This window comes from Apteryx mantelli, chromosome 4, assembly GCF_036417845.1.
Source record: "Apteryx mantelli isolate bAptMan1 chromosome 4, bAptMan1.hap1, whole genome shotgun sequence".
In the NCBI taxonomy this organism is placed as follows: Eukaryota; Metazoa; Chordata; class Aves; order Apterygiformes; family Apterygidae; genus Apteryx; species Apteryx mantelli.
This window is the reverse complement of record NC_089981.1, coordinates 30,927,839-30,955,099: the sequence shown is the minus strand read 5'-3', so window position 1 is coordinate 30,955,099 and position 27,261 is coordinate 30,927,839. Positions and strand designations below refer to the sequence as shown.

General features: G+C 42.4%; 1 protein-coding gene across 1 annotated transcript in view; it reads right to left on the bottom strand.

Annotated features, from left to right (window-relative positions):
• Nucleotides 1-816: 816 nt before the first annotated feature.
• MICAL2 (microtubule associated monooxygenase, calponin and LIM domain containing 2) overlaps nucleotides 817-27,261 on the bottom strand; it is a 120,646-nt gene continuing 94,201 nt past the window's right edge. Inside the window, exons 30-37 of the mRNA XM_067295346.1 lie at nucleotides 23,454-23,551; nucleotides 20,272-21,643; nucleotides 13,668-13,759; nucleotides 11,074-11,166; nucleotides 9,733-9,826; nucleotides 4,185-4,284; nucleotides 2,269-2,342; nucleotides 817-1,001 (exon numbers count right to left, since the gene is read on the bottom strand). Of these exons, the coding sequence (XP_067151447.1) occupies nucleotides 817-1,001; nucleotides 2,269-2,342; nucleotides 4,185-4,284; nucleotides 9,733-9,826; nucleotides 11,074-11,166; nucleotides 13,668-13,759; nucleotides 20,272-21,643; nucleotides 23,454-23,551 (2,108 nt within the window). The remainder of the gene's footprint in view (nucleotides 1,002-2,268; nucleotides 2,343-4,184; nucleotides 4,285-9,732; nucleotides 9,827-11,073; nucleotides 11,167-13,667; nucleotides 13,760-20,271; nucleotides 21,644-23,453; nucleotides 23,552-27,261) is intronic.

Below are 27,261 nucleotides of genomic sequence, written 5' to 3'. Positions count from 1 at the left end.
GTCAGTTCTGGATGCTATTTTTAAAACACTGTTCAGTATATTTTACGGATGACCTTAATCTGTAACACACAATGCTTTTTTGAGCTTTTAATAATCTTTTAAGGGTAGTCACCTCTTTGATATTCCCTTATCATTTTACAAAATATAGGGATTTAATATTGCATTATCTTCTTGTCCAAAAATATACAGTGCACTAAAACTTACAAATACCTAGAAAAAATTAATTTCTGACATTGCATTTACAGTAGTTATAATGATTACTTATAATATATGTAGTTATTAGTCAAAAGATCCTTCCTCCACCAGAAATAAAAACTAACCTTATTTTTATGTGAGATGCTTGCTTTCTGACCTTTAAATAGTTCACTGTGGCTCAGCTGTGCCAAAATATTACCAAAACCACATGACAGATTCAGATAAATGGATGGAAAATAACATCATCGCAAAAATGCTAAATCATGTCATCATGTTTCTAGGGAACTCTATTCTCAGGATTAAAATAAAATTCCAAGAAAACAGAGCTCTTATTTCACTTTCACAGAACATGATGCCCATCAGACAGGTGAATTCAATCCCATTCTTTATCCTTGTGACCCTTTAAGTTGATAGTGAGGTATAGATACTTATTGCTGGAACTTCTCTGTGAGGCTAAACTCACTCCAGTGGGAGCAAAGAAACTACTTAGAAGGTTACGATAACAAAATAGCATGTTTTCCAAATAAACTGCTTTTAAATTTGAATTCTTTCATTTTCCAGAAGACTGTATCTCCATGATTATGAATATTTCTGAAAGTCCATTTATTCGCATGTGGCTGTTTAAATCCTGCTCAGCTGATAGCCCCTAGATAATATAAAGTTTTCAAAGTGCTGGTCTTCTGCTTTTTCTTTCACTCTCTGTTCCTCTAAGGTAGACACGAGTTTGTCCCGTTGTTCAACCACTTTCATCATCTCAGCAAAAATTTCATCCTCCTCATTCAGATCCATCTCATCTTTAAGGCTGTCTAAGAGATCACAAAAAAAGAGGTTAAAATACAGATCACTATGTTGTTACTCTTTGCATTTTAACTACTGGTGTACAGCTTGAACTAATATTATATTCAACAAGAAATGAAGTCAACAGCAGTTAAACATTTTTAATGATGCAGTTCAGGGATAATTTCTTCTGCATTTGGGACATTTAAGGTTGACCATTAAGGCCCCTGATGTTTACAGTAGATCATTAGCAAAACTTACACTGTGGAAGTGATAGGAAGAACACTACTTATTTATAAAAACATGTATAAAGGTAGCCTAATGATTACAGCATAATTGCAATGCTATATTGCAGATAGCAATTACTGCATTAGGATGTAAAATGTAAGGTGACAGCATTTAAGATGGATTTTAAATTTAGCCTGGAAAAGGTGACAGGCCCAACAATGAAATGTAGAACTTGTAAGAAAATGAAAGTGTTTGTCAGGAAAAGCATTGAAAACTACAGCCATTTAAAATCTGCACCCCTGGAACACGACAGGATATTTTGGTGTATTCAGTGGTATGTAACCACCCCTTCTCCCCTGCATTCCTCCTCCCACACTCTCTTTTTTTTCTTTTGTTTGGACACAGAGGTTACAAAAAAGCAGGCCTAATGTTCATTCATGATGTTTTAAACACTTGTCATTTCAGGGTATTGAACCATTTCCTATAGGATGTTCTCCGGTCAGACAAAATGCAGTAAGATGATTATTGAAGGCTGTAGTAGCCTTTACTAGGTAATTTTGACTTTATTACATTGTTCTTATTGCCTTTAGTTCTATCTTCTATCTTGTGTTTTATTTAAAGTCTTTCATAGAAGAACAAATAATGAATGAAAGAACAAGCCCAAACTGTAATCCCAAGTATCTTACTGCAATAGTTTGGGGCTGCTTTAACACTGTTGTTAACTAAAGACTTTACATGCCATAGCTACCCATCCTCACATGATAGCTGGATGTTGCTGCTTGCATAGCGCAGTCAGTGGAATTAGATGTGCAAATGCTTTTGATCTACTTCCACGTAAAATTGGGCAGGTTAGCACAGCTATTGTCACTAGAAGGCTGAACTGTGCGGTACGAAAGCAGACGGGAAGAGCTGCCACGTTGCACTGTGCCAGCTGCGCTGTGCATGCACAAGAGCACAGAAGGAATTGCCTCAGCCAGGCAGGTACTCTCAGAAACGAGCATGCCCTCTGCCCGCTGCGGTGGCCAGGGACTGCTGCGGGAGAATAACATCCTTGCCCATCTGACTTACCGTCGATGGCCATTTTCTCCCTCAGCTTCTGTTCCAGCCTGCTCTGGTGGTCCTCCAGTTCTAGTTCTTGGGCTCTGAGTACGATGAAAAGCACGTTAAAGCATAAGCTGGCATCAGGATCAAAAGGGATGTAGCTAGAACTCACAGCTCTGCCTTGCATTTCACAGCTACTGCTGCCCATGCTATTCTAATTTTAAACATACACTATAATTTATTTAAAATTGATGATGATAACATATCAGAGTTAGCCAAATTTTTCAAAAATTGATTAAAAAAAATCTAACCTGTCAGACATCCAAAGAGTTTTAGAACTGCAAGGCAGTAATCCTCTGTGATTGAAAAACTGGATCTTGGGTCTTCTGTGTTTTTTCTTTTTAAAAATGACTTGTTTTATACCTCTTTCATGGTTAGTACTGCTGCTCTATTACTATGAAGCTGTTTCTTTCTTAGCATTATCTCTGCTCTATAAAAAGAATTTTTCTCTCACAAAACTAGCATTTAAGAGTATTGTGTGGCTGTTATTAACCTAAAATAATATGGAAAATAGGTGACATAATATCCTCGCTCATTTATTACTACCATCCCCACTACTACTATTACTACTAGTTTCACTACTGTCATTTCTACTAGAGATATTTACATATACATAGTAATATTATTACAGCCAAGAGTATGTATATTTTGTATATTCAGCATTTTTTCCTCACAGTCAGTCAAGGCTAAAAGCTTTGCCTGTGCCAGCATCCCCACAGCAATACCGGAAGTACCAATACTACCTTTTGCATTATGTATCAGCTGAACCTCCCTCACACATTGCAACATTTAAGGCTTTTGTGCAGCTGAGCTTTGTTGGTTGTACCAAAAACGTGACTCTGAACAGGACTGAACACTCCCACAAATGAAGCATCCTGCTAGGCCCTCTGCACCGGAGTGACTCCTCAGGCAGTGGAACTAACACTCGTGAATACATACAGAAAACAGTATTTTTCCAAAACAGCCCTGTATTGATAAAAGCAGCCTGGTTTTGCTCTTTCGACTCTCCTTTTCAGGCAGCCTTAGCAGGCAGCATTGCTGCCCCAAAGCCCAAGGACAATCCGAGGGGAAAGGACAAATTTGTCCCCCAGTAGCATGAGCACCGGCTGGGAAAAATCAGCAGATTTCCTAGCGGTTGGCAGCTCCTCCGCATGCAGCACAGGGCAGTTCGCTGTGCAACACAGGAACGACAAATGACCACGGATGGCCTGTGCCAGGGTGAAATCCTGGACCACTGGAGCTCCCGTCGCCTTCCCACACAGCCACAGAAATGGTGCGTGTGGAGAAAACAGCTGGCAGTCACCTACACTTGTCTTTTGAGCACGTTTCCAAGGAGGTGAGGTGAGGGAGCTACAGCCAGTATTGTTCCCATCAGCTGCAAACAGTGGCATCTGAGACAGTTTTTATTTGCTTGATGTATCAATTGTATCATCTCTGTAGGGAATTCCTAGATCTTTTCTCCAATAAAAACTGAAATAAACTGTCAGGCTATTTTTCTTCCACAGAAGAAAATGCTCAACCGTTCATTAGACCACGTTAGGGAAAGGCAGAGCATCCATAAGCAATAGTGTTTCATAGTATCTTACAGGATTGAAGTAGTTGAACCACTGTGAAAGGGAAGGACAAGGAAGGGTCAACTGAAAATCCATGTTCAGAATAGTTTGTAGGTATTTTACTCCAGGACGCAGCAAGGTGAAAAGGAGAAGTGTGGGTTCTCTGTGTGGTGGTACGCTCTGCACCACAAAGTGGCAACTTCGCTCAGTGATGGGAACTACATGTATCAGGAGGAAAATCTCATCACTTTAGATCTAATGCAAGTACATTTTTCCCCTCTCCCCTCCACATCTTTACTGCTAATGCTACTACTCCTTGCCCTTACTTACATAATCAAGAGCTCAGACTCATAACGCATTAATTTATTCTTCTCCAGGACCAGCTCAAACCATTCATGCAGCATCTGAGTTTCATCCTGTGTGCCTGAATCTGAATCTGTAAAATATAAGAGGTAAGCGTGCATTATTGGGTTTCCTCCCTACGCTCTTGCTACTTTAGCTCACTTCAAATGATCTTCCTTTGTAAGGCCAGGTGAGCCGTATGTAGATTTCGTTGCTCTACGTAACTTATATCAATATTGTCCTGTATAACATTCCTGTCTACTTTGGGTTGAGTGCTGTAGTTTATTGTAGTTAAAGATGTATTAGATTTTAAGCTGGGGAAAAGAATATCCCCCCCACCACCACCACCACCTTAAAAGCACTTTTGTTTCGGAAGTTAGCAGGTCTCTTCCCCCCTCCCCCCCTTCATATAGTTCTCTAGTCTTTTTTTAAAGGGCGCTCTTACTTTCTCTTAGTTCTGCCTTTGATAACACAGTTTCTTTGTTGCTACTGGGCTCCAGCAGCTGAATTATATATATAAATGGCTATGCCATTAACACAGTCAGACTTCAAGATGTACAGGCTGGCAAGTATCAGCTTAGTCCCTTCTCCCAGTGGGCACCACACGCACAATCAAATCCCCTGCAAATTCCCATTCATTTGCCAACTGGCCTTTAAATCTGCATCTGCTTTGATTGACTGGAAAGGCTGTGGCACGGGAAGATCTATTATCATTGGGTTTTTTGTAGCACCAGGAAGCGAGGGCATCACTGTGGTAGGCGCTATACAGACACGTAACAAAAGGTGGCTGCTCTCCCAAAGAGCTCGCAGCCTGACTCCACTTTGTTGGGGAGGAGGAGAGATTCCTCTTTTCCCAGGCAAGAGCCTTCACTGCTCCTAAAATGCAGCCCATATAGAAATCTTTGGCCATTACGAACCCCTGGGTTTTTTCAAGTGACAAGTCAGAGCAGATTACAGGACTTCTGCTCTTTTGCCTTTCTCAAAGCATCACCATTTGCTTTCGTTCCCCAGTGCTCATGGAGAGCTATGGCAATAGTGATGGCACTGGAAACACACCTCCCAAAGTGTTTGCTGCACCCATCCTCAGTTTGTTGTCACAAAATAGTGATAACTTGCAGACATCTTATTCTACTCCAGTTTTATGCAAATTCTGGGGACAGTCACAGTGTCCAGCCATTCTTAATACTCTTTTCTAATAACAGAACTCCTTTAGTCCAGTTTGCTACCTGCACCCAGCAGCTGCGTGCAAGCAACGCTGCTGTGTCGCGGCAGCTCTCAGTCAGGAGACAGGAGCTTTCCTCCTGTAGTTCAGGAGAAATACACCTACAGTACCTTCAGCGGGTCGACTGCTTCACAGCCATACAGCCAGAAACAAGGTGACACACTGGCCCCTTCAGAAGCATAAAACCAACAACCATCCAGTGCTCCTACCTTGGTGAGCGGTAGTTGCCCACTGCACCCACACTGCTGCCTTGCGCGGAAAGCAGGGACAGCGGTACATGGGACAAAACCAACGAGGCGCCACTGGCAGACAAAAGCATACAGCTCTCTTCCTTGATCGTTACATCATGCTACCAGGTGACTAAACAAAAAATCTCCGTAAATGAGTTGGTCTATTTTCTCTAGTGGCTTGGATGGAAACTGGTGTGATTTCTTCTGCTTTACCAGGCCTACACCTTTATTTCAGATGACTGAGAGTTCTGAAACTGGAAGAGAGAGCCAGCAGTCCTGGACAACTCAGCCCTGCCTCAGATGCCTTTTTGTAGTCATTTTGAAATGAACTTTGTCCACGGCTCCCAGGAATTTTGCTCTTGTCTCTATGGCTTCGGCCATTCCTCGCTTTAATGTCAAAGTCAGGATTTGGACTCCACTCAGGGACAGTAGCTTATAGCCTGTCTCCTTCAGTGATCTCACCCAAGCAGTCCTTTAACACTCCTCCAAAACAGGAGGGAAATTCTGTCCGATATTTGCGATCCCCGACCCGTCTGCGTGCATTCATTAGACACTGCCAGTCGAGAAAGGCCAGGTTAGCTGGCGGCAGTGCAGGAAGGAGTGCCTGCGGACCCCGCACCGAGGAGAGGACTAGGCTGGCGCGGGGAAGCCTCTGCAACCTCCAGTCAGGGTTCAAACCCAGCCTGGCATTACTGTGAGACAAAGCACCGGGGGGGGGGGGGGAAGAGAAGAAAAAAAGTGGTCCAATTTCTGCCCAAATTCATTAAAACTTTGCAGTAATTGATGTGCTTCTATGGGATGTTCCAGTTTAGCAAACGGTGACAAAAAATTTTCCATCAGAGTGACCATCAGCAGTGCTCACTGGGACGCGGCAACGGTCACTTCTCACAGATTCAATGCAGGGATGCAGCATTAGTATTCAGAGCCTTCGGGCTTCATATGCCACCATCAGAAGTTAAAAACAAAATTTGATTTTATCTTACTGACAACAAAAACATTGCTATTGCAGGTAGGCATATGTTCTGCACATGCACAGAGGATTGCTATTCCCTGTGTTCGCTGCTTTCTTGATTAGGTGAAAATATTCCTTTTTTAACATTTCCTCTTTACACTTTGAAATCTCTCCATCTCTAATAAAAGACAGTGTATTGTCGTTTGATTGAGGTAAGCAAACAGTAACGCACTTTGCAAAAATGTCACTCATTTTAGCAAAACTCTCAGTGGAAGCTGAAATAAAAATAGCCTTTCTTTTTCTTTTTTTTTTTCTTTTTCCATACCACAGAATTCCCCCCTAGTGTCCCTAGAGGCATTTTTTAAACGATTGTTATTATTAATAATGTTAATAGTTATTTAAGTCTGATGGAGTGCTTTATGCCTTCCAAGGGCAGAACAAGGCAATGAAGTCTTTTGCATACTGTGGTAAGGCAGATCTTTTTAAAGGTTAAATGGATAACAATTCCTAAGTTTGTTTTGTGAGCCAGGTTGGCTTTTTGTTACAGCATTGCTTAAGCAAAACTTACCTTCTGTTTTATCCAAGTCTCTTTAGTTTAGATCCCATTTGAAAGTCAGCTATTCTTCTAATTATGTGCATATGTATTTCTATATACACCACTTCTGAGAGATAGCAGATTGTAAAGGAGTATTTACTGAATACCGTTCTCAAAACCTCAATCTCCCATTCTGCAGAATAATACTGCACTATCCCCACTTACAGCAGTGACACAGTAAAGGGGGATTTTTGTGAGTTTGCTCCCTTTTAGGAATGGCTAACCCTCATATTCCTCACTGATAGAAATTTTCAGCTGACCTCTTTTGATTCTATTGGAAATTCTAAACGATAAGAATCACTGAAATATGAAATCAAAAGCTAACTGCAATATGTGCAGATATTTCCTCCTCTTCCAAAACAGAGGGATTTCTTATGTTCTCTCAATACAGATTTTCTTCTTTACCATCATAATTTGTTTAGTCAACTGATCAGTTATGCTAATTTCAGTGGAAAATGTGTTTTTAAAATCTTTATTTTTGTATTTTCTTGTAAGCAGAAAATCTCTATAAGCCTCCACAAATGTCAATGGAAAACAAAACTGTGGTACATTAATGATTTATTATTTGGTATTTAGAACCAGAATAAAGGGAATAAGGGGCATGAAAAATTATTCATAGGACTGATATTATTTCTTTCTTTTTTTTTTTTTAATGCACGAATTGTTGTCACTACAATTAGAAGATCATCAAAGCCTCATTTTGCTCATCAGTCTTCATGGCAGTTGCTTCACACCCACGCATGTTCTCTTCTAATTCAGTTCAGGAGCTAATGAATAACTCCCACTAACAAAGGAGCCATTCATTCTCTGCTTACATAATTATTAGAGGAGAGTTGCGTAAATGTCACTGAAGACTAGTGTTTGCAGGTCTGCCTCTAAATTTGGTTATTCACAACCTTTGCAGCTCAATATTATTGCTGAACTGTGATCGTTTTCTAATTACCTTAATAATACCTATTAAATCACTTGAATTACATAAGCACAGACCTCCTTAAATACAACTTAACCTAATAAGCACTGGTCATTCATTAAACAATAATGGCCATTATTTTTAAAAAGGTTGAATGGAATATTAAGCTCACTGATTCCTGCATCATTACACACATGTTGTTACAAGCAACAAAGCACTCGCATTTTGATGGCTGCTTTGGGAAACTTGGGGCTTCATGCTTTCGCACCATATGTTATTGAGCCACAGTAACGTCCCACATTTCAGTGTCTGTCCTATTTGTAACTGGCCACCTACACATAAACAATCAACAGGAGAAAAAATAGTACTTTCACCTTAATGAGGGCAATTCAATTACTAAGGATGGGAAGAGAATGAGAAGCATCAATCTCTTGGCAGACAGCCTTCTTTAGGAAATGCGATTGTCAAAACAGCAAAAACAAGAGGTGGCTGTAGGCCATTTATCCTGCTACTCTGCATCTATCCCAAGAGTTAGCAGTCTCTTGACCCTCCACATTTTTGACATCTAAAAAAAACCCACATCCTTTTGCAGATCAGCAGTAACGAAAAAAAGCCAACACTCCAAATCCTCAAAGTCTCTTAAGGAGACTTTCTTAAAGATGGTAAAGTAGGTGCCATTTGATAACTTGCTATGTTTTCATTTGAGAAAAAAAATTGATGTTAGTCTTTTAAATAACATTTGAAATAAGTTAGTGCTGTTAAAAAAAGCAGTTAAAAATAAAAAAAATAGGAGAAACATACAAGTTCTTATTGTTTTTAATTTGGACAAACACTGTTGTCAAAGTGGTTAGTTCAGCATTAGAATTGTGGCAATAACTGGTCAAAAAAATATGGTATTTTAAAAAACCAGCATGTAGTGACTTTGCCAGGTTACCTAGCTAAGATAACGGTATTGGGTGCCAAAACACGTCTAGGTTTTCAGCATTGCATAACTGTCCGACATGAAAGCAGGAGGCTTTGCTGCTCTCCGGCGGGAACTCGCCCTTCGCCACCCGCCTGGCCCTGTGCGGACCCCGCGGCGGCACCAGCCGGGCCACGCTGTACTCCCGGCCCCGCGGGACACAGGCTCAGGCGAGCGGAAATCTAGCCTCCGCCTGGGGCCAGAGCGGCACCCCGGTCATCCCCTACCCCTAAGGGCGAAGCTGGGCCGGTGGCGTCCGCGTGGCTACACGCTGCTGTTGCTACAGCTTGGCCACTGGCTGCAATCACATTAATGACATTTCACACGCAGGGAGAAGTCATTAAGGACTCTGTTACTAAGCACGGGTGCCTGGCTTGCTAACTGAGTTACGGCACCTAGAAACGTCGCTGGTTCCCTGTAGAAGATGAAATTAAGCTTGGGATGGGATTTTAAAAAAACTGGGGGAAAAAGTAGATTCAGGTTCAAAACCAAGTCAAATAATTCCAAATCTGTGATAACCAACAGAAATTTATAGCATGCAGCTTAAAGGTGCTTGAGCTATAATTTTGCACTGAAACCTATTTCAATTTCGATTGCTAAAAACCCTCTGCATTTAAAAAGATTGAAACAAAAAAACAGCAACAACAAGCACTCTGCTTCATTTACCTGATTCTCCTCTTAGTTTTCTCTCCAGTTTAACACCAAAAATCTCTAGAGCTCTTTGCCTTTCCTCCAATTCTTCTAGCTGGCGCTGGATTGCCTGCAAAATTATGATGACATGAAAGCTACAGACATAGCTTAAAATTCAGAGACAAAGGATGGTCTCAGCGGTTAGAGAAACAGCTTGAACAGGTCTCTGAGGATTCATGGGATTTTCAAACTCAGTGAATGTATTAGGCGCCTAAGCAATTTAATAATTCCACTAGGTATCTATCTGTATTTTAATATAGATAAATATCTTAGGTACTAAAAGACCCTCAGTGTTTCAGAGCTTTAGTTCTCCCATTGTAGCATGGAAATGGCAATGTTTCCATACCTCCCAGGGTGAGAAAGGTAAACACACCTTACACATTCAGAGTATACCTTCTGAGATGCTATGAGGGTAAAGCTCATCTAAATACTTAAGATTTACAGCTAAAAAGCTTTGTTAGCCGTTTTGTAGTCCATGGGGCTTTTGTTGTTTATGCTTTTACATCTCACATAAGATTTTGACAAAGGAAGGAAAAGGTCTAATAGCTAAAAAGTGACAAATCAGTGGTACTTCAGAAAGGACTTTTACATACACTGACCCATTCCCTTTAAAACAGACAAAGATTTTCAGAGGTGCCTTATGGATAATGGGTATGAGACACCTTTAAAGATCGGATTGCCAAAACGTAAGCACTCAGCAGTTTTGGTTTCAGGCTACATTAGGGTGTATCAAACCAAACTCTCAGGAACAGCCTAACAAACACAAAAGTTTGAAAAGTTTGGACTTGAATATTATTTCCATAAAGCAGTAAACTCAGGGAAGGCATGTATGCATCTAATTTTAGCTTGAGATCATTTACATCTCTTAGATCAAAACTGTAACATAGCTGTTCTTACTTTGAATTAAATTAGATTATTTTTTTTCTTTCCCATGAGTTTTATTCTGTCATTGATTTAATAGAAAAGGTTAGATATTAGCATTTTAGAAAATCCACTGTGGTTTGAACACAAAATTTGTCTCCTTTCCAGTCCTACATTTTGCAAAAGGAGTTATGTCTACAAAAGCAGAGATTTCAGTTTTAAATCAGAGAAACAACTTGTTAATCTTCCTGGGACACACTTGGATTTGACATATGCAAAAGTGTGACGCCCCACCACATATGTCTGACTGTTTCCAACATTTTGGGTGGATTTCAGCACAGAAGTCAGTGCGCCCCGGTGCGGAGCAAGGGGAGGTGTTAGAGCTCCCATTCGGTACCTCCCGTCCTTGCCAGTCGCTCTCGGGAGACAAACGGGACACTGCAAACTACAGGTCACCTGTGCTTTGTGAAGCCTCTTCAGTTCCTCTTGTTTAATCAATTGCTTTGTCTCCTTCTCCAGCTTCCTTCTCCTTCGAAGACTCCTTTTTGTCTACGAGAGTAAAGAGCGAAAAGAAGGCAATCACGGCACGATTAAGCCATTATACATTTTTGTCAGCCTTTCACAGAGTCCCAGAGCAGTGGCAGGAAGGCACCTCTGCAGAGCGCCTGGGCCAACTCCTGCTCAGAGCAGGGCCGGCTGCAGCGGGTGCTGAGGGCTGCCTCCACGTAGGAATATTTTGATGTGTTTGCCTGCATTGCCTCCAAATTATTGAGAGGTCTTACCGCAAGCCTAAGCGAGCATGAACTGTCTCTCTCAATAAAAGATGACAGGCTCAGAGAGAAGACTACGCACAAGATACCCATGCATACTGCTTCTGCAGACATCACAGCAGCCAGGGAAGAAACGGACACAGGCAGCGGGAGCCACTAGTCTAAGGGAACTTGACACATTTCTGTTGCTGTTGCTGCTAAGTAGTAAAAATTCAGTTTGTAGTGAGCATAATATCCGTGATGGTTAAAATGGGTATCATACATAAAAACAGACTTTCCAAAATCAGTTGGTTCGACCCTGAGCTAATGAGCATTGGCCGCCCAAGGTGCATTTCTGGTGGGGAGCACTTGCTTGAAGGGGCTGCCGAGGGGGAGGCATGCGCTCGCTCCAGCTTGCTGCTGACCCAAGCTAGCTGCGAATGCTTCCGGGCTGTGGTTTTCCCGCTTACGAGGAGGCAGAATATATGAGAATAGTAGACGAGAAGATTAAAAACAAACAAACAAACAAGCCAGGAAGCTGTTAAAACTTTTCCCACCGAGTTTTGCCAGTGAAAGACACTGAGATCGGCAAAACAGCAGACCAGACCAGCACGAGAAGATGCCTCGGGAGGCAGCTGAAAGAAGCAGACAAACTGAGCGGCGGGCGTGCAGCAGGACAGCAGGACGAGCAATGCCGGAGCTGAGGCACCGCACACGCCATCGCAGGGCAGCTTGTCGCTGCCTCAGCCCTGGCCAGTTCTTCTGCCAGCGCCGGCTCCTTCTCGGTCCCCTGTGCCTCTCTGGCCCTGCTGCTCACCCAGCTGTTGCCAGTTGCTTCTATTCAGTTTTCTACTATCCGTATTTTAATTAATTAACCATAGTATTATTCTATTATATATTGTCTTCCCTGTAACACTTCTCCAATTAACAAAAACACTTTGAAATTTGTTTTTTTGAAACTTTTGTTTTTAAGCTTGAGAAGACCTAAATATTGATCGTTGTTTTCTCCCCGCTACCTACAAACAAACAGTATTATGAACAATATACTACTTAAAGCTTGTTATTTGCAGGGTATCACACGAAGTAGCTGAAAGCAGTAAGCGCAGGCATTTAGCACACTCCACCTGCCCCGACCTCGCTGCCCCGAGCCGCAAGCCTTGGAGGCGCGCAGCAGCCGCGTGGCAGTGCCTCCGTGCCGCTTGGCGCGAGACACGCAGGCAGGAGCAGGGGAAGGAAGTGAACTGCAAAAAACCCAGATGTGGCACTAACACTCCCTGCTCTGAAGCCCTGTTCTTCAAAACAAAAACTAAAAACCACCCAAAACACCCTACGGGCATAAAAAAATTGAATGACCATTGCTCCCACATCTCCTGGTAGATTTTCCAAAGCGCAGCATCCTCCCCAGCTCTGCCCCCAAGGGCCCTCTGCAATGACTGCCCGTCCGTCCGTCTGTCTGTCCTCGAGGCTGCGCAGCGCGCGCTCCCCGCACGGGGCGGCCAGGCGCTTCGGCTCCCCGGGCTGCACAGCCTGGTTTCTGCCCGAAGTCCCACCTCGCTTCTCACCATGCAAAGTGGCCTCCTGCTTTCATTTTTCTTTTTTCCAGAGGCCATAACCTGCAACACCAGCCTGCACTAACGATTCCACGGCTGATGTCCCCGCCACAGGGAAGAGGTAAACACGGACCCAATAAAAGCTTCGTTTCTCCAAACCAGAGATGACCACCAAGACTCAGCGGTGCCTGCAGCCCGCAGCCCCGGCTGGGCGCAGCAAGGGAGCCCGGGGCACGCGCCCTGATGCGCTGCAGCCCTTTCGGCATGCATGGCCTGGGGGCGACTCCGGGGCCCCTGCCCCGGCGCCAGTTACAATAAACACGGCGTTTTGCATGCAATCTGCCTGCAGTGCCTCTCAAATGAAGCTGTATTTCCCCAAGGGAAATCTGCATCTGTTTGGTTTAATTTTTTCAATGGTTTGCTTGTTGGGCTACATATTAAAACCACTTAAGAATGCAGTTTCAAAGTGGTTTCTGTTAAACATGTCTGTTTTTCAAATTAAGACCTTCTCTGTCAACATTGGTGTTACCTGGGGGAATTAAAGATCCTAAGAGAAAAAAGAAATTTTGATGTTCATCTGTCATAAAGAGTTTTAATGTAGTTTTCTATCCATGACAAGTAATCTCTGCCAAGAAAATGTTCTTTGCACTTTGCAAAATTGCTGTGTGTTAATTTTAGATCAAATTCATATGACGAATCTTAAATATAGTCCAGTCAAGGAAATATTTTTTTACTTCAAAGTAAAGGTTACCTTGTGTGTTAATGAAACCTTGGATTCAAATTCATCATCAGAGGAAGAAGAATACTCAGCAGCTTGTCTTCTGACAGGTAGGTGTTCAGGGCCTAAAATGCAAGAACAAAATAGTTGGTGAAGAAGAAAATATTATTCTTTAGGTTGTATAGACACTTTGCACCTGCCTTGAGCTCTAATCAGCAGCACCTAGAGCAATTTGGAAATTTGGACGATTGTGTTAATTAAATTTTTGGTCACTGTCAAGAGCTCTGCCTGTTTATATTTGATTTTTTTTAGGCACTATGTACAAATCAATTAAATCCTTAAGCTCCATGTATGCAACATGCTATTCTGAATGCATTCAACATTCATTAAAATGCATATCTGAAGTTAGCCATATTACCTAAATGATTGTATAAGGCTCACTATACAGTGTAATTGAATGCAAAAAGTCTGAGCCAGCTCTTAAACAAATTACTCTTATGTGGCTTGTAGCATCTGGCACCCATTTTTACTACATGACATCTGCTCAGTGTAAAATAGTTGGCGTCAGAATGTCTGGTCATATAAAAAAATCACAAATGTAATCAGAAGCAAATGGACTAAGAGAACAAGGTTTTATCACACAGCCTCGTGCAACATAAATATTTCATTAATTATGTCTAAACAAACGTCACTTATTTTTCTGCTTTAGCAATATTATCACATCATTGAACTGTTGATTAAAATGCCATAATAAATCAGAAAAATCCATACATCACAACAATGCACTCCATAAGGAAAACTCAAAAGCTGTCTTTGGAAGAAGCATGTTTTCAGAATTATAAATTAAATTACATTTAATTGCAGCAATTTTATCATGCCTGTTTTCCCAACATCTTGTTTCAACTGGGTGTAAATATTTGAATTTCTTCTTAATTTGTCTAATTCATAGCCTCATTCTCTTTATTTAAGAAAATAAAACTGCTCTTGGAACATCTGTCTCTACACTTCAACCTGCTACAGCGTTAATGATTAACATCTGGGCAGCATCTCAGAAACGTACATTTTTTAAAGCTATCAGTGCCACTTTTCTTAGTATCTGCTAGGTAACAGTTGGTTTTCTGTATGCAAGTTGTATGCAGATTAAAATCCCTTCCTACTGTCTCAGTGTAAATGTTTCTTCATTCTTTCAGGATCCCAATCCTGAAATAGGATTTCTGTCTCAAACCATAATTTAAAATCAGGATCCACAAAACATTCAGTGAAAGCAAATCCAAGTATTCTGATTTTTCTTATCTCTCTCTATTTTAGAAGCACCGGGTCCTTGTTCTCCCCAAAGCTGCAAGCTCAGAGGGCCCGGCAGAGCAGAAGGCTCCTGCACCTCTCCCGCGGGGCAGACCCTCAGCAGCAAAGTCAGGCCCTGCTAGCGAGGGGGGTGAGCAGCGGTGGCATTGGCAGAGGTGGTCCCAGGCACCCCAGGCCATGCCCTGGCACCGACAGGCATCCTGCCTGCCCACCCCAGCACCTGCCAGGGACTCCTCCGCTGTGTTGCGGCTGCTGGAGGTGCCGCGAGCAGCTGCCGTGGGGCCGGCAGCTGCAAGCACATGCAGGTCCCCACCAGTGCCACAGGTGGAGGAAGTCCTGGGGGGCTCACAGCCGCTTTCATTTGAGGACTGGACTCATCCACCTCGTCCCCCCTGCACACCCAAACCTGCGCAGTAGCTACGCTGCAGCCCCGCTGCCAGGGAAATCCAGGCCCCCCGTACGCGGGCAGTAAGCCTTGCGGGATGCCCCGGGAGGGCCGCAGCACAATCAATTACACGCTCCCTTTCTTCTCTCGGCCACAGGAATAAACGATTGCTTCCCCACGTCCCCCTCTTTGAGCAATATCAATAATTTAAGAAGTGTTACAAGGTCTAGAGGAAAGGCAGCCTGCTGTAGCACAGGAGCACCTGCCTCCTTCTCCGGGGCTGCGACTCAGGGGTTGTTTGCCTTTCCGCAACGGAGGGAAGGTCACTGACATCTCACGAGCATGAGGAAGTCGATGACTTTGCACGAACTGGATTCACAACATCCACAGTCCTCACGACGCCTGTCTGCTAGGGAGTGCCAGATATTTGCATCTTACTCCACTGAGAAAAGCCATTTAGATAGTTCAAAACCAGCTCAGCCACTCCTGCGGGACAGCCGCTCTCTGACTGTGACCAGCAACGTCCTTCAGAGGGTCGTCTTCACCTGCAAAGACCATGCGTGCGATGGCGCTAGCTGTGTGTACTGGCAGTTACTTAGGGTTTCTATCACACCTGCATAGAGATTTCACAGCACATACTGCTGAAATCTTTACTACTCCTTTCTGACTTTTCCACCTTACAGTAGCTACTAGCAGCCTGGGTGAGAGCCCTTCCCAGAATACCTGATTTACAGCCACCAACTCACAGGGAAGTGAGCAGTAATCCATGTTATTGAGTATCAAAGTATCACACGGTAAGTTTCTAAGTACAAAGTTGTAGGAAACATCCAATTCGTTACATTGGGACCTGGAGTCCTCATGCACATATGTCAAAAGATGCAAGATAAATGACATCTATATAATTAAAATTTCTTCCTATGGCCAGTTCCTTACACCTTGGTTATGTAAGGATGGCTCTCAAAGACACTCTGCTTTAGCCTAAGTGCACTGCCACCGCTCGCTGCCCATGGTAAAACCCTCACTGAATTCAGTGGGAACAACTGGACCAGAGTCAAGCACTTCTGAGAATCCCTCCCTTACTATAGAGGTTGAAGGTACAGTTTTTCCCTAGGAAACTTGAGGTCCTCTGAGCAAATAAGGTGGTGTCACATGAACAGATTAAAAAGGTTGTAGCACCTATTAGATGGGGGCACTACTGATTGTCCTCGAGGTGTATATGGAAAAACACTGCCGCCGTAGCACCGTAGGTGACAGTTCACCTGCGTCTCCTGGAGTAGGCTACGTCACAGCAGTGGCTACGGTCTCAATACAGAGAAACTGCTGGAACAGGAGCTAAGCACTCTAGTAGCAGTATGCTGTACTAATGCGTTGGCTTCTTCTGTAAGTGTCCAAGATTGCATATGTTTTAAGGTTGTTGAAGCTAATTATGGACACTTTAGTGTTTCACAAAAGAGAGGCGAAACTACACCTATCTCCCAGGGCACTGTTCTGCTGGTCCTGGTGTCACGAACCCGGACAGGAGTTTGCACGGGGCAGGAGATGAGAAGAAAGGGAGCAGGAAATAAGCATGGGCTTGGCTATTTGGCTTCATATTTCTGCATCTCCACAGATTTCTTATGTGGTCTTAGGTATGTAATTTTATCTTCCCGTGTCTCAGTTCCTGTTCTAAAATATAAAATCACTGGGATAACTGTGTCCTAGTGGACAAGAATATTGCAAACGCAAAGACTTTCTACAGTGCAAAGATGTAGTAATGGGAACCATGTATGAATCTAAAATGTCAGCAAGTAATCCCTTTTTTAATCTGAAACTGTGCAAAATCCAGCAAACAGGGTTCATAACATGTCTTAGTTTCTTATCAGCTGAACTGGTAGTTCTGCTTAATTAAATGAGCCATGTAAACAAAATATAGTCATAACTCCCACTTGCCTCAAAAGGCCCTGAACCTACTGCCTGACAGTTAAGAGCCTGAGAACCATTACGAGCAGTAACATCTTCTGCCATTATACAAAGAGTGGGTTTAAGTATTATAATAATTCTCATCCAATCTAAGTGACTTTTCTAAGAATGTTTTCATGCTTTTCCTGCTCTGTCAGTGAAACAAATATTTCTTCCAGTTCTTCATAACTACCAAGAAGCAAACCCTGAGTCACCAGAATCTGCCAATAAACAATTACCTTCTTGGGCAGATCTTTAGTAGGTCTGTCTGCAAGTTAAAGTAAACTAAATCCTGGATCTACATTTGCGTCTCATTAAAAACATATCCAACAACTGGTTACCACATATACACATCAGTACAAGAAAAGAAACACTCAGCTGACTGCAACTTTCTCATACAAACTTGCTTAGTTCTCTTTCCACTGTTTTTTTTTCTTGTGGTATTAATAATTTTTGGTACCTAAAAATGACCTTATGACTAACAAAACACTTTGCTTTGGTATTTTTCTTTGCTTTTTTTTTTTTTTTTTGAATTTCAAAAAAGCAAGTTGGCTTAAGATAGGGTCAGTTAGCCATCTGATTATCAGTTATACATAAATTTCTTTTTTTAACTTCAGGTTGGAACACAAGGAAAGAATCTAAGAGCAAAAGCCTTAAAGATATTTGAGCAGTAAATCAAAAAACTTGCATTGCACCTAGAAACTTAAGTGTGGCTATCTGGTGGCACATATATATTCTACAGGCAAACATATTTAAGAGATTTTTTTTTCTTTAAAACAAACAAACAAACAAACACACACACACCAAAGCCTTACTGAAATCATTGCACGAAGCCCCATTACTTCAGTGAGGATTGTCCTAGGTCCCGTGCAGGTAGTCTTGGCAGGCAGATCTCTACACAGCCCCAAATTTCCAAGTATCTCTGAGGAACAGCTCTCATAAAACAGAGCACAGTGTTAGCCAGAAATTTTTTAGACCAGGCCTGAATATAAGGACCTATGTTGATCCATACCGAAGGTGGAACTTAAACTGAAGGCTTGAGTGACGGGTGATCTGCTGTGAGTAATTAGGACCTCTGTTTCAGCACGCTGAGCTTTAGCTGGGGGCTGAACACCAGAACGTAAAAGTAGCCACGCAGGGTCAGACTGAAGGTCCCTCCAGCCTCATGTCCTGCCTCCAGCAGCAGGCGTCTAAGGGGCATTAGTCACACTGGGCCATCACACGTCATTCCTCCCTTTAATGTTCTCCCGGCCTCCAAGCATTTTCAGCTCAGGAACTTCCTAAACTGCATGTGGTTTCTAAGCATTTATCTAATCCTCAGTGGATTTCTCTTCCACGAACTTTCCCAGTCTCATCCGGATCCCACATAATCCCACGTTTATCATCCACATCATTCTTTAGCTCCACAAGCCAACTGCCCTCTGAGGGAGGAGGGAGGAATCACCTGGATAACATAAGACCAACCGTCCTCGCACAGAACAAGAGCATCTGGCCCCAAATAGGGTAGAAAAGCTCTACTGGAGCCAGGAGGAAGATGAGCACAGATTCCCATTAAATTGATTTCTGCAAGATGCTGGGAGTCTTAAAAAAAAAAAAAAAAAAAAAAAAAAAAAAAAAAAAAAAATTCCTTGCATGGCAGAGGAATGCAGCACATGATTATGTTACCCTCTTTTCCATAAATTTTTAAATGTAAATAAAGCATAGCAGTACTCAAACCTAACAGAAATGTTTTCCATTTTACTAGGAATACAACATATCATTTGTTGTAATACATTTAATTAAAAGCAAGTCGTCTTTGCTTAGTTGATGGGTAATGAATTGGTGTAGACTCAAAAAAAGTGTCCCATCTGAGTCCATACTGTGAGAAGTGTGAACACTAGCAACTCTCTTTCACTTCAGTGCAGTCCTTAACATCCTCTAAACTGATGGGGACTCCTAGTTTTCTGAGCTGTTATAAAAAGGATGCTCCAAAAGTCTGATCCAAAATTTCAGAAATGAGTGGGAGCTATTCTATTGATTTCAATGGCCTTCAGATCGAGTCTCTCATATACAGTGAGGATATTTTCTTCGCTGTATGCAGTACTTCTTAAGCAGAAAGGATACAAAGAGGAGCTGGCAGCTCAACAGAAACATCTCTGTGACTTCATATACTCTCTGCTCCTTGTACATGCATTATTTTACACAGAGATTGTTATTTTAATGCTGCAGTTTGGGTTACAATTTAATAAGGTAAGCCACAATGGGTACGCCAATAAAATTCAATAGCTTATTGAGTTAAATATCTGTGACTTTGTATAGTGGGGCGATGGAAAGATGGATTAGGTAGAAAGACAGGTGGGTGTAATTCTCATACCTCATATTTCATACCTGGAACTTTGCTGCACTTATTTCTTTCCAAGCCCATGCTCAGATTACTCAGATTGCTCTTTGCCTGACATCAATATTTCTTAGCCTTGTTTGCAATTTTAATATTAATCTTGCTTTTGCAAACAAACATGAAAATTGATGCCTTTTAATCATTGCTCAAAGTAATAAACTCACAAATAGGTCAGAGTAGGTTAATAAGGTACTTTCTCCTCTCAGAATAAAAGAACAAGGGGATATTAAAGACACCACACAGACTCTGCAAGTATGTCTGCAGTCCGATCCCTATGACAGCATACAGAGATGAAGAAACACCTGCTGAGAAAGCAGATGCACAGAGCAAAGCCTTTTGTTATTGTAGCTATATTGCTCCAGTACCTCAGCTTGCTAACTTAAAGCATAGCTAATACAGTTCACACTGCACTGAAGTTTTCAGTGCTAGTCCTTGCACTTGCCTGCTTTGCTCCTCCTTTACCAATACACTCAATGTCACAGCAGCAACCATTCCTGTTGTTAAGTCTTCCTATGTATAGGATAACTATAAATTAAACATACAATACAACAGAAATGGATTTGAATGATAACACATATGTCCTTTAAATATTAAATGCTATTACCTGAAGTAAATAATCCTACCCAGGTCCTCACCTGTGGAAGGGTAATTTAGCCTGTCTTCTGGAGAACGGTCCTTAGCAAAAGGCAGAGATGACATGAAGGAACTCCTTTCTCTTTCATTGACTTTACTTCCCAAACTTTCAAAGAACATGCCAAGACTATTCTTCTGTGCAGAATCATCCAGGGTGTCTTTGGAGGGGTTGTTCTTGGGTTCTGGGGGTGAAACAAGGAGGTACTTTTCATTACAAATAAAAAGGTCATCCATAGGAGCCCTTGGAGGAGTCTCTTTAAAAGTAAACTTTTCTAGAAGTCCTGGGACATCCTCCATCCTAGTAGTGCAAGATGATTTCTGAGGTTTACTAGCCATCATGAAAGGCATGGTATGAGGACTGTAGACTGGAAAGGTTGCCTCCTGGGTGTCATCCCTTGGAGATATCTCTTCAGAGACAACAGAAGAATGAAATGGATTTAGGCTCCCATTTCCTAAATATTCTCCTGCCTGCTCCCCTACTTTAAGCTCCTGTGACTGCATGCTATTAGCTCTATCACTGTTCGTCTGGCTTAGGGAATGGCCAAGAGTATTAGGGAAGTTGAAGAAAGCTTGTTCTGGCAAGGCTTTGGCTTTGCTGTCTGAGTTCTGCTTTAGCCCTTCTGGGGGCGAGGTCAGGGGCTCCAAAATGGACCTCCTTATGGCACTGGCAATCAGCCTCAGCGGCGATCTAGGTTGGCTGGTCACACATTCTTTGGCAGCTGCATCCGGGCTCTCCCGAGCACCTTTTGTGTCACCTGGCAAAGCCAGCAGCAGAGCACTGTTTGCAAGTAAAAGAGGCATGGGACAACTAGGTGGTTTGAACAAATCTTTTCTCCTGGCAGCATCCTTCTCCTCTGAGATCCCCATCACTCTTCTGTGTTGATACTCTGGACTGGCTGCACCTAAGTCTGCCCCATTTGAATCATGTAACGTGGGTTGCTGTTCTGTGCAAAGCGTCAGCCTCCTAGTTATCCTCCTTTTTGCCTCCTTTAATTCTTGCTCATGTTTTTCTTTTGGGTGCCTTGTATTTTTCTCATGTTTTTCTTCCAAATCTGCAGATGACAGCACTTTTGTCTTCCTATTAAAATCTTCTGGTTCAGAGGCATATTCCTGTTTTCTTTCATTCCAGCCCTGGGCTGTGTGTTTCCCAGTGTCACCATCTGTATCTTCAGGCTCAGAAAAATCAGCAGCCAGTGTCCCATTCCCAGGAGGTGTCAATGAAGAACATCTCACACTGCCCTGAAATGGACAATGAGGCACTGAGAGACTGATATCTTCAGGCATCTCTTCGGCTTTTTCTCTTCTTTGAAATACTGGGCTGTAGGGCTTGAAATGTCCTCTTGTAACTTCTGGAGGTTTCTTGTAAGAAGTCAACTGTCAAGTGTATGGAAAAGTGATGATTTTAGTGGTAGAAAATATAGTTCACTATATCTTTCATTTTATAGAATGTTTTAATCTTAATTTCAATCTTAACATAACACTGATATACACAATATTTATTTTATATATAATATGTACACACATACATAGGTAAATGATAATGCAATAAGAAGGAAAGCTTTTCTCCCTAAAGAGCTAATATTTCTGTAGGAGGGGAGATTTAATGCTACTGGAAATTCAGCAGTCTAAAAAATGTAATTCATGCTAAGAGCCTGTCATATCTTTATGAATTGCCTTTAGCATTTTCCTTGGAAAGAAACAGTTCTCTCTACAGGAAAATAAACAAAAGTAGATCTATTCTCTTCTCCTGTGTGCACTTCAGTTGCATCATGTTAGAGTTTACAGCAAGCACAAGAGGCCATAATCCATCATCTCCAATTGCTTTTATAGTATTGCCTGCCTACATAGTGCAGGTAGGAATGACTAAAGTCACCCAGAAATGGGTAAAATGCAAGGTGGTAGTTTTAAACAATCAGTTCAGTTAGCTTGGCCTTATAAGTTATTTTCTGATGAAGATTTAAATTCATTCTTCTAGCCACTGAAATCTTCAGCAAAGACAGCAACAAGGATAAATGTCCACATTATCTAGTTAGCAGACCAAAAGCCAGAGGGTTTTTTCTTTCTTAAAAGCAAGGAATTTTGTCCTCAATGCTATATAATCATGGATAGTTAGAAGATTTAATTCTTGTTGCCACTTACGTCCCAGATTCCCAAATGCACATGGGTGAAGTCATTAATCGGTCTGACTTCCCATATTCTAGATGCATAGGAAGTAGGGTAGTAACAATTACTCCTTGTTTCACAGTTGTGTTTGACGACTAAAATTAATATTGGCCAGGATCTCAGATAAGAACATGAGAAGCGCCAATACACAAACAAACAAACACTATCTTAATCCTCTCTCTTTAGACTAAGAAAAAGGCCATTAGGCGCTGCTCGCAGAGTGGAAGCTGCAACATGGAGAACAATCTTCCCTTCTGCGCAGCACGAGCATGCAGCATTGCACCGCGCTGCTCTCACGGGACCGCAGCTTCCTGGCCCCATTGTCCTGGACCGGATTTTGAACCAGTACCGTAGACATGGAAGACCTGATTTTTTATAATGCAGACCCTGAGGTCAAGCAATTTTCATCATGTTTAACCTGAGGGCGAGGACAACAGCCAAGGACCTGGGCTGGTCCCTGCTCTGCCTGGCTCTGAGTCAGAGGGACAAACCTCCCCCCGCTCAGGACTGTCAGCCACAACTCTTGCCTGCAGCGTGGCACTTACAGCAGGCCCACCCTTCCTCATATTAAAAAAAAAAAAAAAAAAAAAAAAAAAAAAAAGCAAACAACAACAACAACAACAAAAAAAACAGAAAATACAAAGGCAAACAAAAATCCTGAAGGAAGCTGAAGGTGCTCCTGATCTGTGGGAGATTTCGAGTCAAGGGCCTGCTCCAAATTATATAGGAAAATAAGTCCTCTGCCCTCTGGATGCGAGTGCTAAATATGAGACACCAACATCTATGGGCCATAATGGCCTAAAACCCCCCAGTGCCCTGTGCCCACGTTTTCTACAGCCGGTGCTGTGCAGCTCTTGACTTAACCCGGCTTGCCGAATCACTCCCCAAGGCCCATGGGAGCTGGCTACCGTGAGGAACAAAGCTACTTGAAAGAGTGGAGGATGCTCAGACGACCTGCTGAGAGCAGGCAGGTACCAATAACTGCTACATTTGTTTGGCTCTACACGGTTTTCCTTCATACCTGCATTTGGGAGTGATCCTCTCCGAGAGCACTTTGACAGCCAGCTGAGCTATCCTTTGAATGCAGCCCATTTTTCTTGCTAGACAGTAGAGGGAAATCTGCCAAAGACAGACAAATTTTACCATTGCATTCATATTATTTTTGCCTCAAGTAAAGTTTGCAGTTAACAAATGAGAGCAAAAAAAAGTCATCTGGCTACAGCTTTATCCTGAAGAGCTCAACTAAAATAATGGAGCTTATATCCTCATTCGCATGTGCGTGCACATTATACAAAATACATGTTGACATTTTCAGAGGTGAGCCTGAATTTCTTTCTTTTTTTTGGCTGAATGAAGTGAAGCAGCTTTAGAGTTTCAGGAAGCTATCTGAAAACTCAGCCCTCTTTTGATCTCTGAAAGCACCTTAAAAACAGAGGCAGTCAAAATAACAAGCTACTTTTGAAGCTTTGGTTACTTCTGAGAAATGAAGAAAAACAGACAACTCATGCAAACGTTGCCCACCAGAATGAGAAAGAAGTGAGAAATATAACTGTCTATGGGCAGTAAGGCCAGAATTAATCTTACAGCCTCCGTTATAAGCCAGGCTAATGAATAGCAGGCTGGGGGCTCTTCTACAATCAAGCAAGTTAATTAATTGCTAAAGGCCTCGAACCAAAACTAGTACAGACAAACTTAGACATGCTGCAAGAAAGAGTAGGTAGGTAACTTGCACCTGAACGGAGTCAGCAGAGCTGGCTAATATTTGCGTGCCTGTGAAACTAACAGAATAAATCATCTCTGAACAAAGCAAAAATATTCCTGAGCCAAGATATTACCATGCCAAGCTTTAATGTGGCAAGTATATTTACAGCTGAATTATTAACTCTAAAACACAATTATTAATTCTAAAACCTCAAAAGATTCACAATGCAAACTCCAGTTCTTCTATATGGAGATTAAAAGCTATGTAAGAGCAAAAGCCACACATCAGAGACAGAGCACATGAGGGTGCTGGGAACCAGGAAAATGACCTACAGTTCTTGCAGGTGGACTTCAGAAAAGAGAAGGAAAAGAGGCCAAGTTTCCTTTTACCTCAGCATTGCACTTGTTTGTTTCCAATCTCGATGAAACTTGTTATGTCAAGAACTGAGGAATGTGATGAGCTGGAATTCATCAAGAGATCTCCAGCAGGGACCAGCAAAGAGAGGTTGAACTAAGACACATCCAATTTTTGTTACCCAGGTAAGAGGGATACCACAGTTCTGATCTGCTCCTGTTCTTGCTTTCTAAATATTTTAGCATTAAATTTGCAGCAACCCCCCCCCCAAACAACAAAAAACTTCAAATAATTTCAGATATCACACTGAGAAAGTCTCATAATGGTCCTCTAAGAAAATAGGATCAAACCTGAGATGCTCCATCTTCATTTTCATGGCCTGTCTCTACCCCAATTCTCATTCCCTAACGCGAAAGCAACCCCTCACTCCAGAGCTTCCTTTCCCACTTGCGACATTTCCAAAGCGGCCTGCAGCACCGTGATCTTCCTCCCCGACACACAGAGTGCCCTGCTAACACTGGGGGGCTCTGGCACTGTACAAGTTTCTAAGGTTTACTGTAATTTAAATAATAAATAGTTTGTAATTCTTCTTTAGTTGTGATTCATCTGGGGTGTGTAACTCTGTTCCTTGCTGATAAAGATCCTCCTGCAGCTCCTGAAACTGTCCTGACCAGGGCCCTACTCTTGGCTCTGCAAGCAAGACCTCTCCTGGGCACCAATAGTGAAACCAGGGAGAGAAGCAGCATCCAGGTGAGACCTCTCTATTCCTACATGTAACAGAGGAAATTGGTTTTTTCCTCTGTGCAATTTAGATTTCCTTATAGCGAATTGAGCCACAGGAAAATAAGAGAATCCAGAATTCGAATTAAAAAAAAAATACTGTTACCTGTATAAATAAACCAGGTGGTTTTAGTCTGCTCCACTGAAGCACTTTGTTTCCTAACATGGACAAATACTATTGCTCAGCACGCTGAAGGGAAATCCAGCCACTTCAGCGGTGACAACCATAATGCTGGTAAAGGCTTAAATCCCACAGCTTGGGAGTGTATAGGAGAATTGCACACGCCAGTAGGGAAAAACTGCTTCCCACTAAAACCCTCCGGGACATGTGTTAGCTACAAAGACCAGGCCTGCGCATACAACATCAGTTAGTGTAAAGTCACAGTCTGCTGTCTTTCAGAGAGATGCACTGCTTTATTCCCATCAAGACTCTGAACCTGTATTTGCAGCTTCACACATTCAAAACATGATTTTTTTTTCTTAATTCTTTAGGGCATTATCAAAATCTTCCTGGCACAAAAGCTATTTGTGATAACCAACAATTAACAACTTAAAAGTGTAAAATTCTCTATGGCTGAGAGACAGGGGATTAAAGGTTTTGAAGAGTAATATCTTGCTCTAAATCTTGCAGCCAATACAAAAATGACACTGATTTCCTGGCTCTGTATCTAGTGCTAGTTACGAAACATATGTGTTTAGGGAAATAAGTCTGAAAAGGAGACAGATTTTTCTTCAGTGACTGATGATCATATGAATTCTTGTAATCAAATATTAAGTGGATTATATATAGAAACAAAGCCTTACAGAGTTCTTCCCAGAAAGCAAAAAATGCCTTTATCCTGCTCCCAGCATATGCTGACAGTCCTTTGCACCTCATTTTAACAGCATACTTGAGGTTCTGACAAATTCATGTAGTCTATAACTTCCCTCCCAAAGACCTTTAGCTCCCTCTGGAGATCTTGGGAGAATTTAATAAAATGAAGGGAAAAATCAATTGGCAAACATTTAACCAAGTAATAAACCTGCTGAGAACAAGCTGAAAATGAGTTGAAATTAAGAGTTACCCCCAAACCTCTCTTCTTTCTTCTGTCACAGCCTGCCTTTCTTTTCCAAACCTGGATCAATTAAGGCAAGATTATAACTTCAAGCTCTGCTGAAACCATGGCACGATGTTTAAACCCATCCTCAAATGGTCTGCAGCGCTCAGAGGCAGTCCTGAGCCTGACGCGCATGCAACAGTGACTTTTTTAAAGGCATCTCTGCCGCTGGCGCTGCGGGTGGCTCGGTGCCCGGGCAGCCCTGTGCGCCCAGCCTGCCTGCGGAGGCACCAGCAGCCATCCCAAGCGACGAGCTGGGGAAGAACAGTCTTAGTGGCCGGCGAGGCTCGCGGCTGGACCCTAAGAGGCAGAGGGCTGGGATGCAGCCCCACTGCGGGGCGTTGGGGTGTCCGCACTGCGTTTCCAAAGCGAAGCCAGCACGGACCAAGTCTGCTCAAATCAATCCATTACTGCTACAGTCCCACAGGCAGGGACCGGCCAGCCTGAATTAAGTGAAACTGTTAGAGCAGCAGAACTAGTAATACTCTTTTTCACCAGCTTGTCGCTTGGGATAGCAATTAGTATCCTTTCCCCTTTCAGTAAAAAAACAAAACAAAACAAAAAAAAACCCCACAGGTGAAAAAGAGGTGTTAGAGCACATTTAAATTGGCACCTCCAGGAAAATTTCTAACACGATGCTCAAAATCTTTTATCTATTGCTGAACCTCATCAAAAGCAATCAGTGATGAAGGAGGAAAAGAAGTTAAATGAAACCTGATGGGTTTCTGCCCATTTGACCAGGAATAAGAGAAACGCTCAGCACCCAGTGGTCCCTCCTGCAGCCTCTCCTCGCCGCCCTATGCCCTCTCTGAACTTCAAGCTGGCTTCGGGCAGGCATGTTCAAATTGCAGGGCTCACACAAAAGTGAATACAGACTTGCACCGTAATTAGTTTGT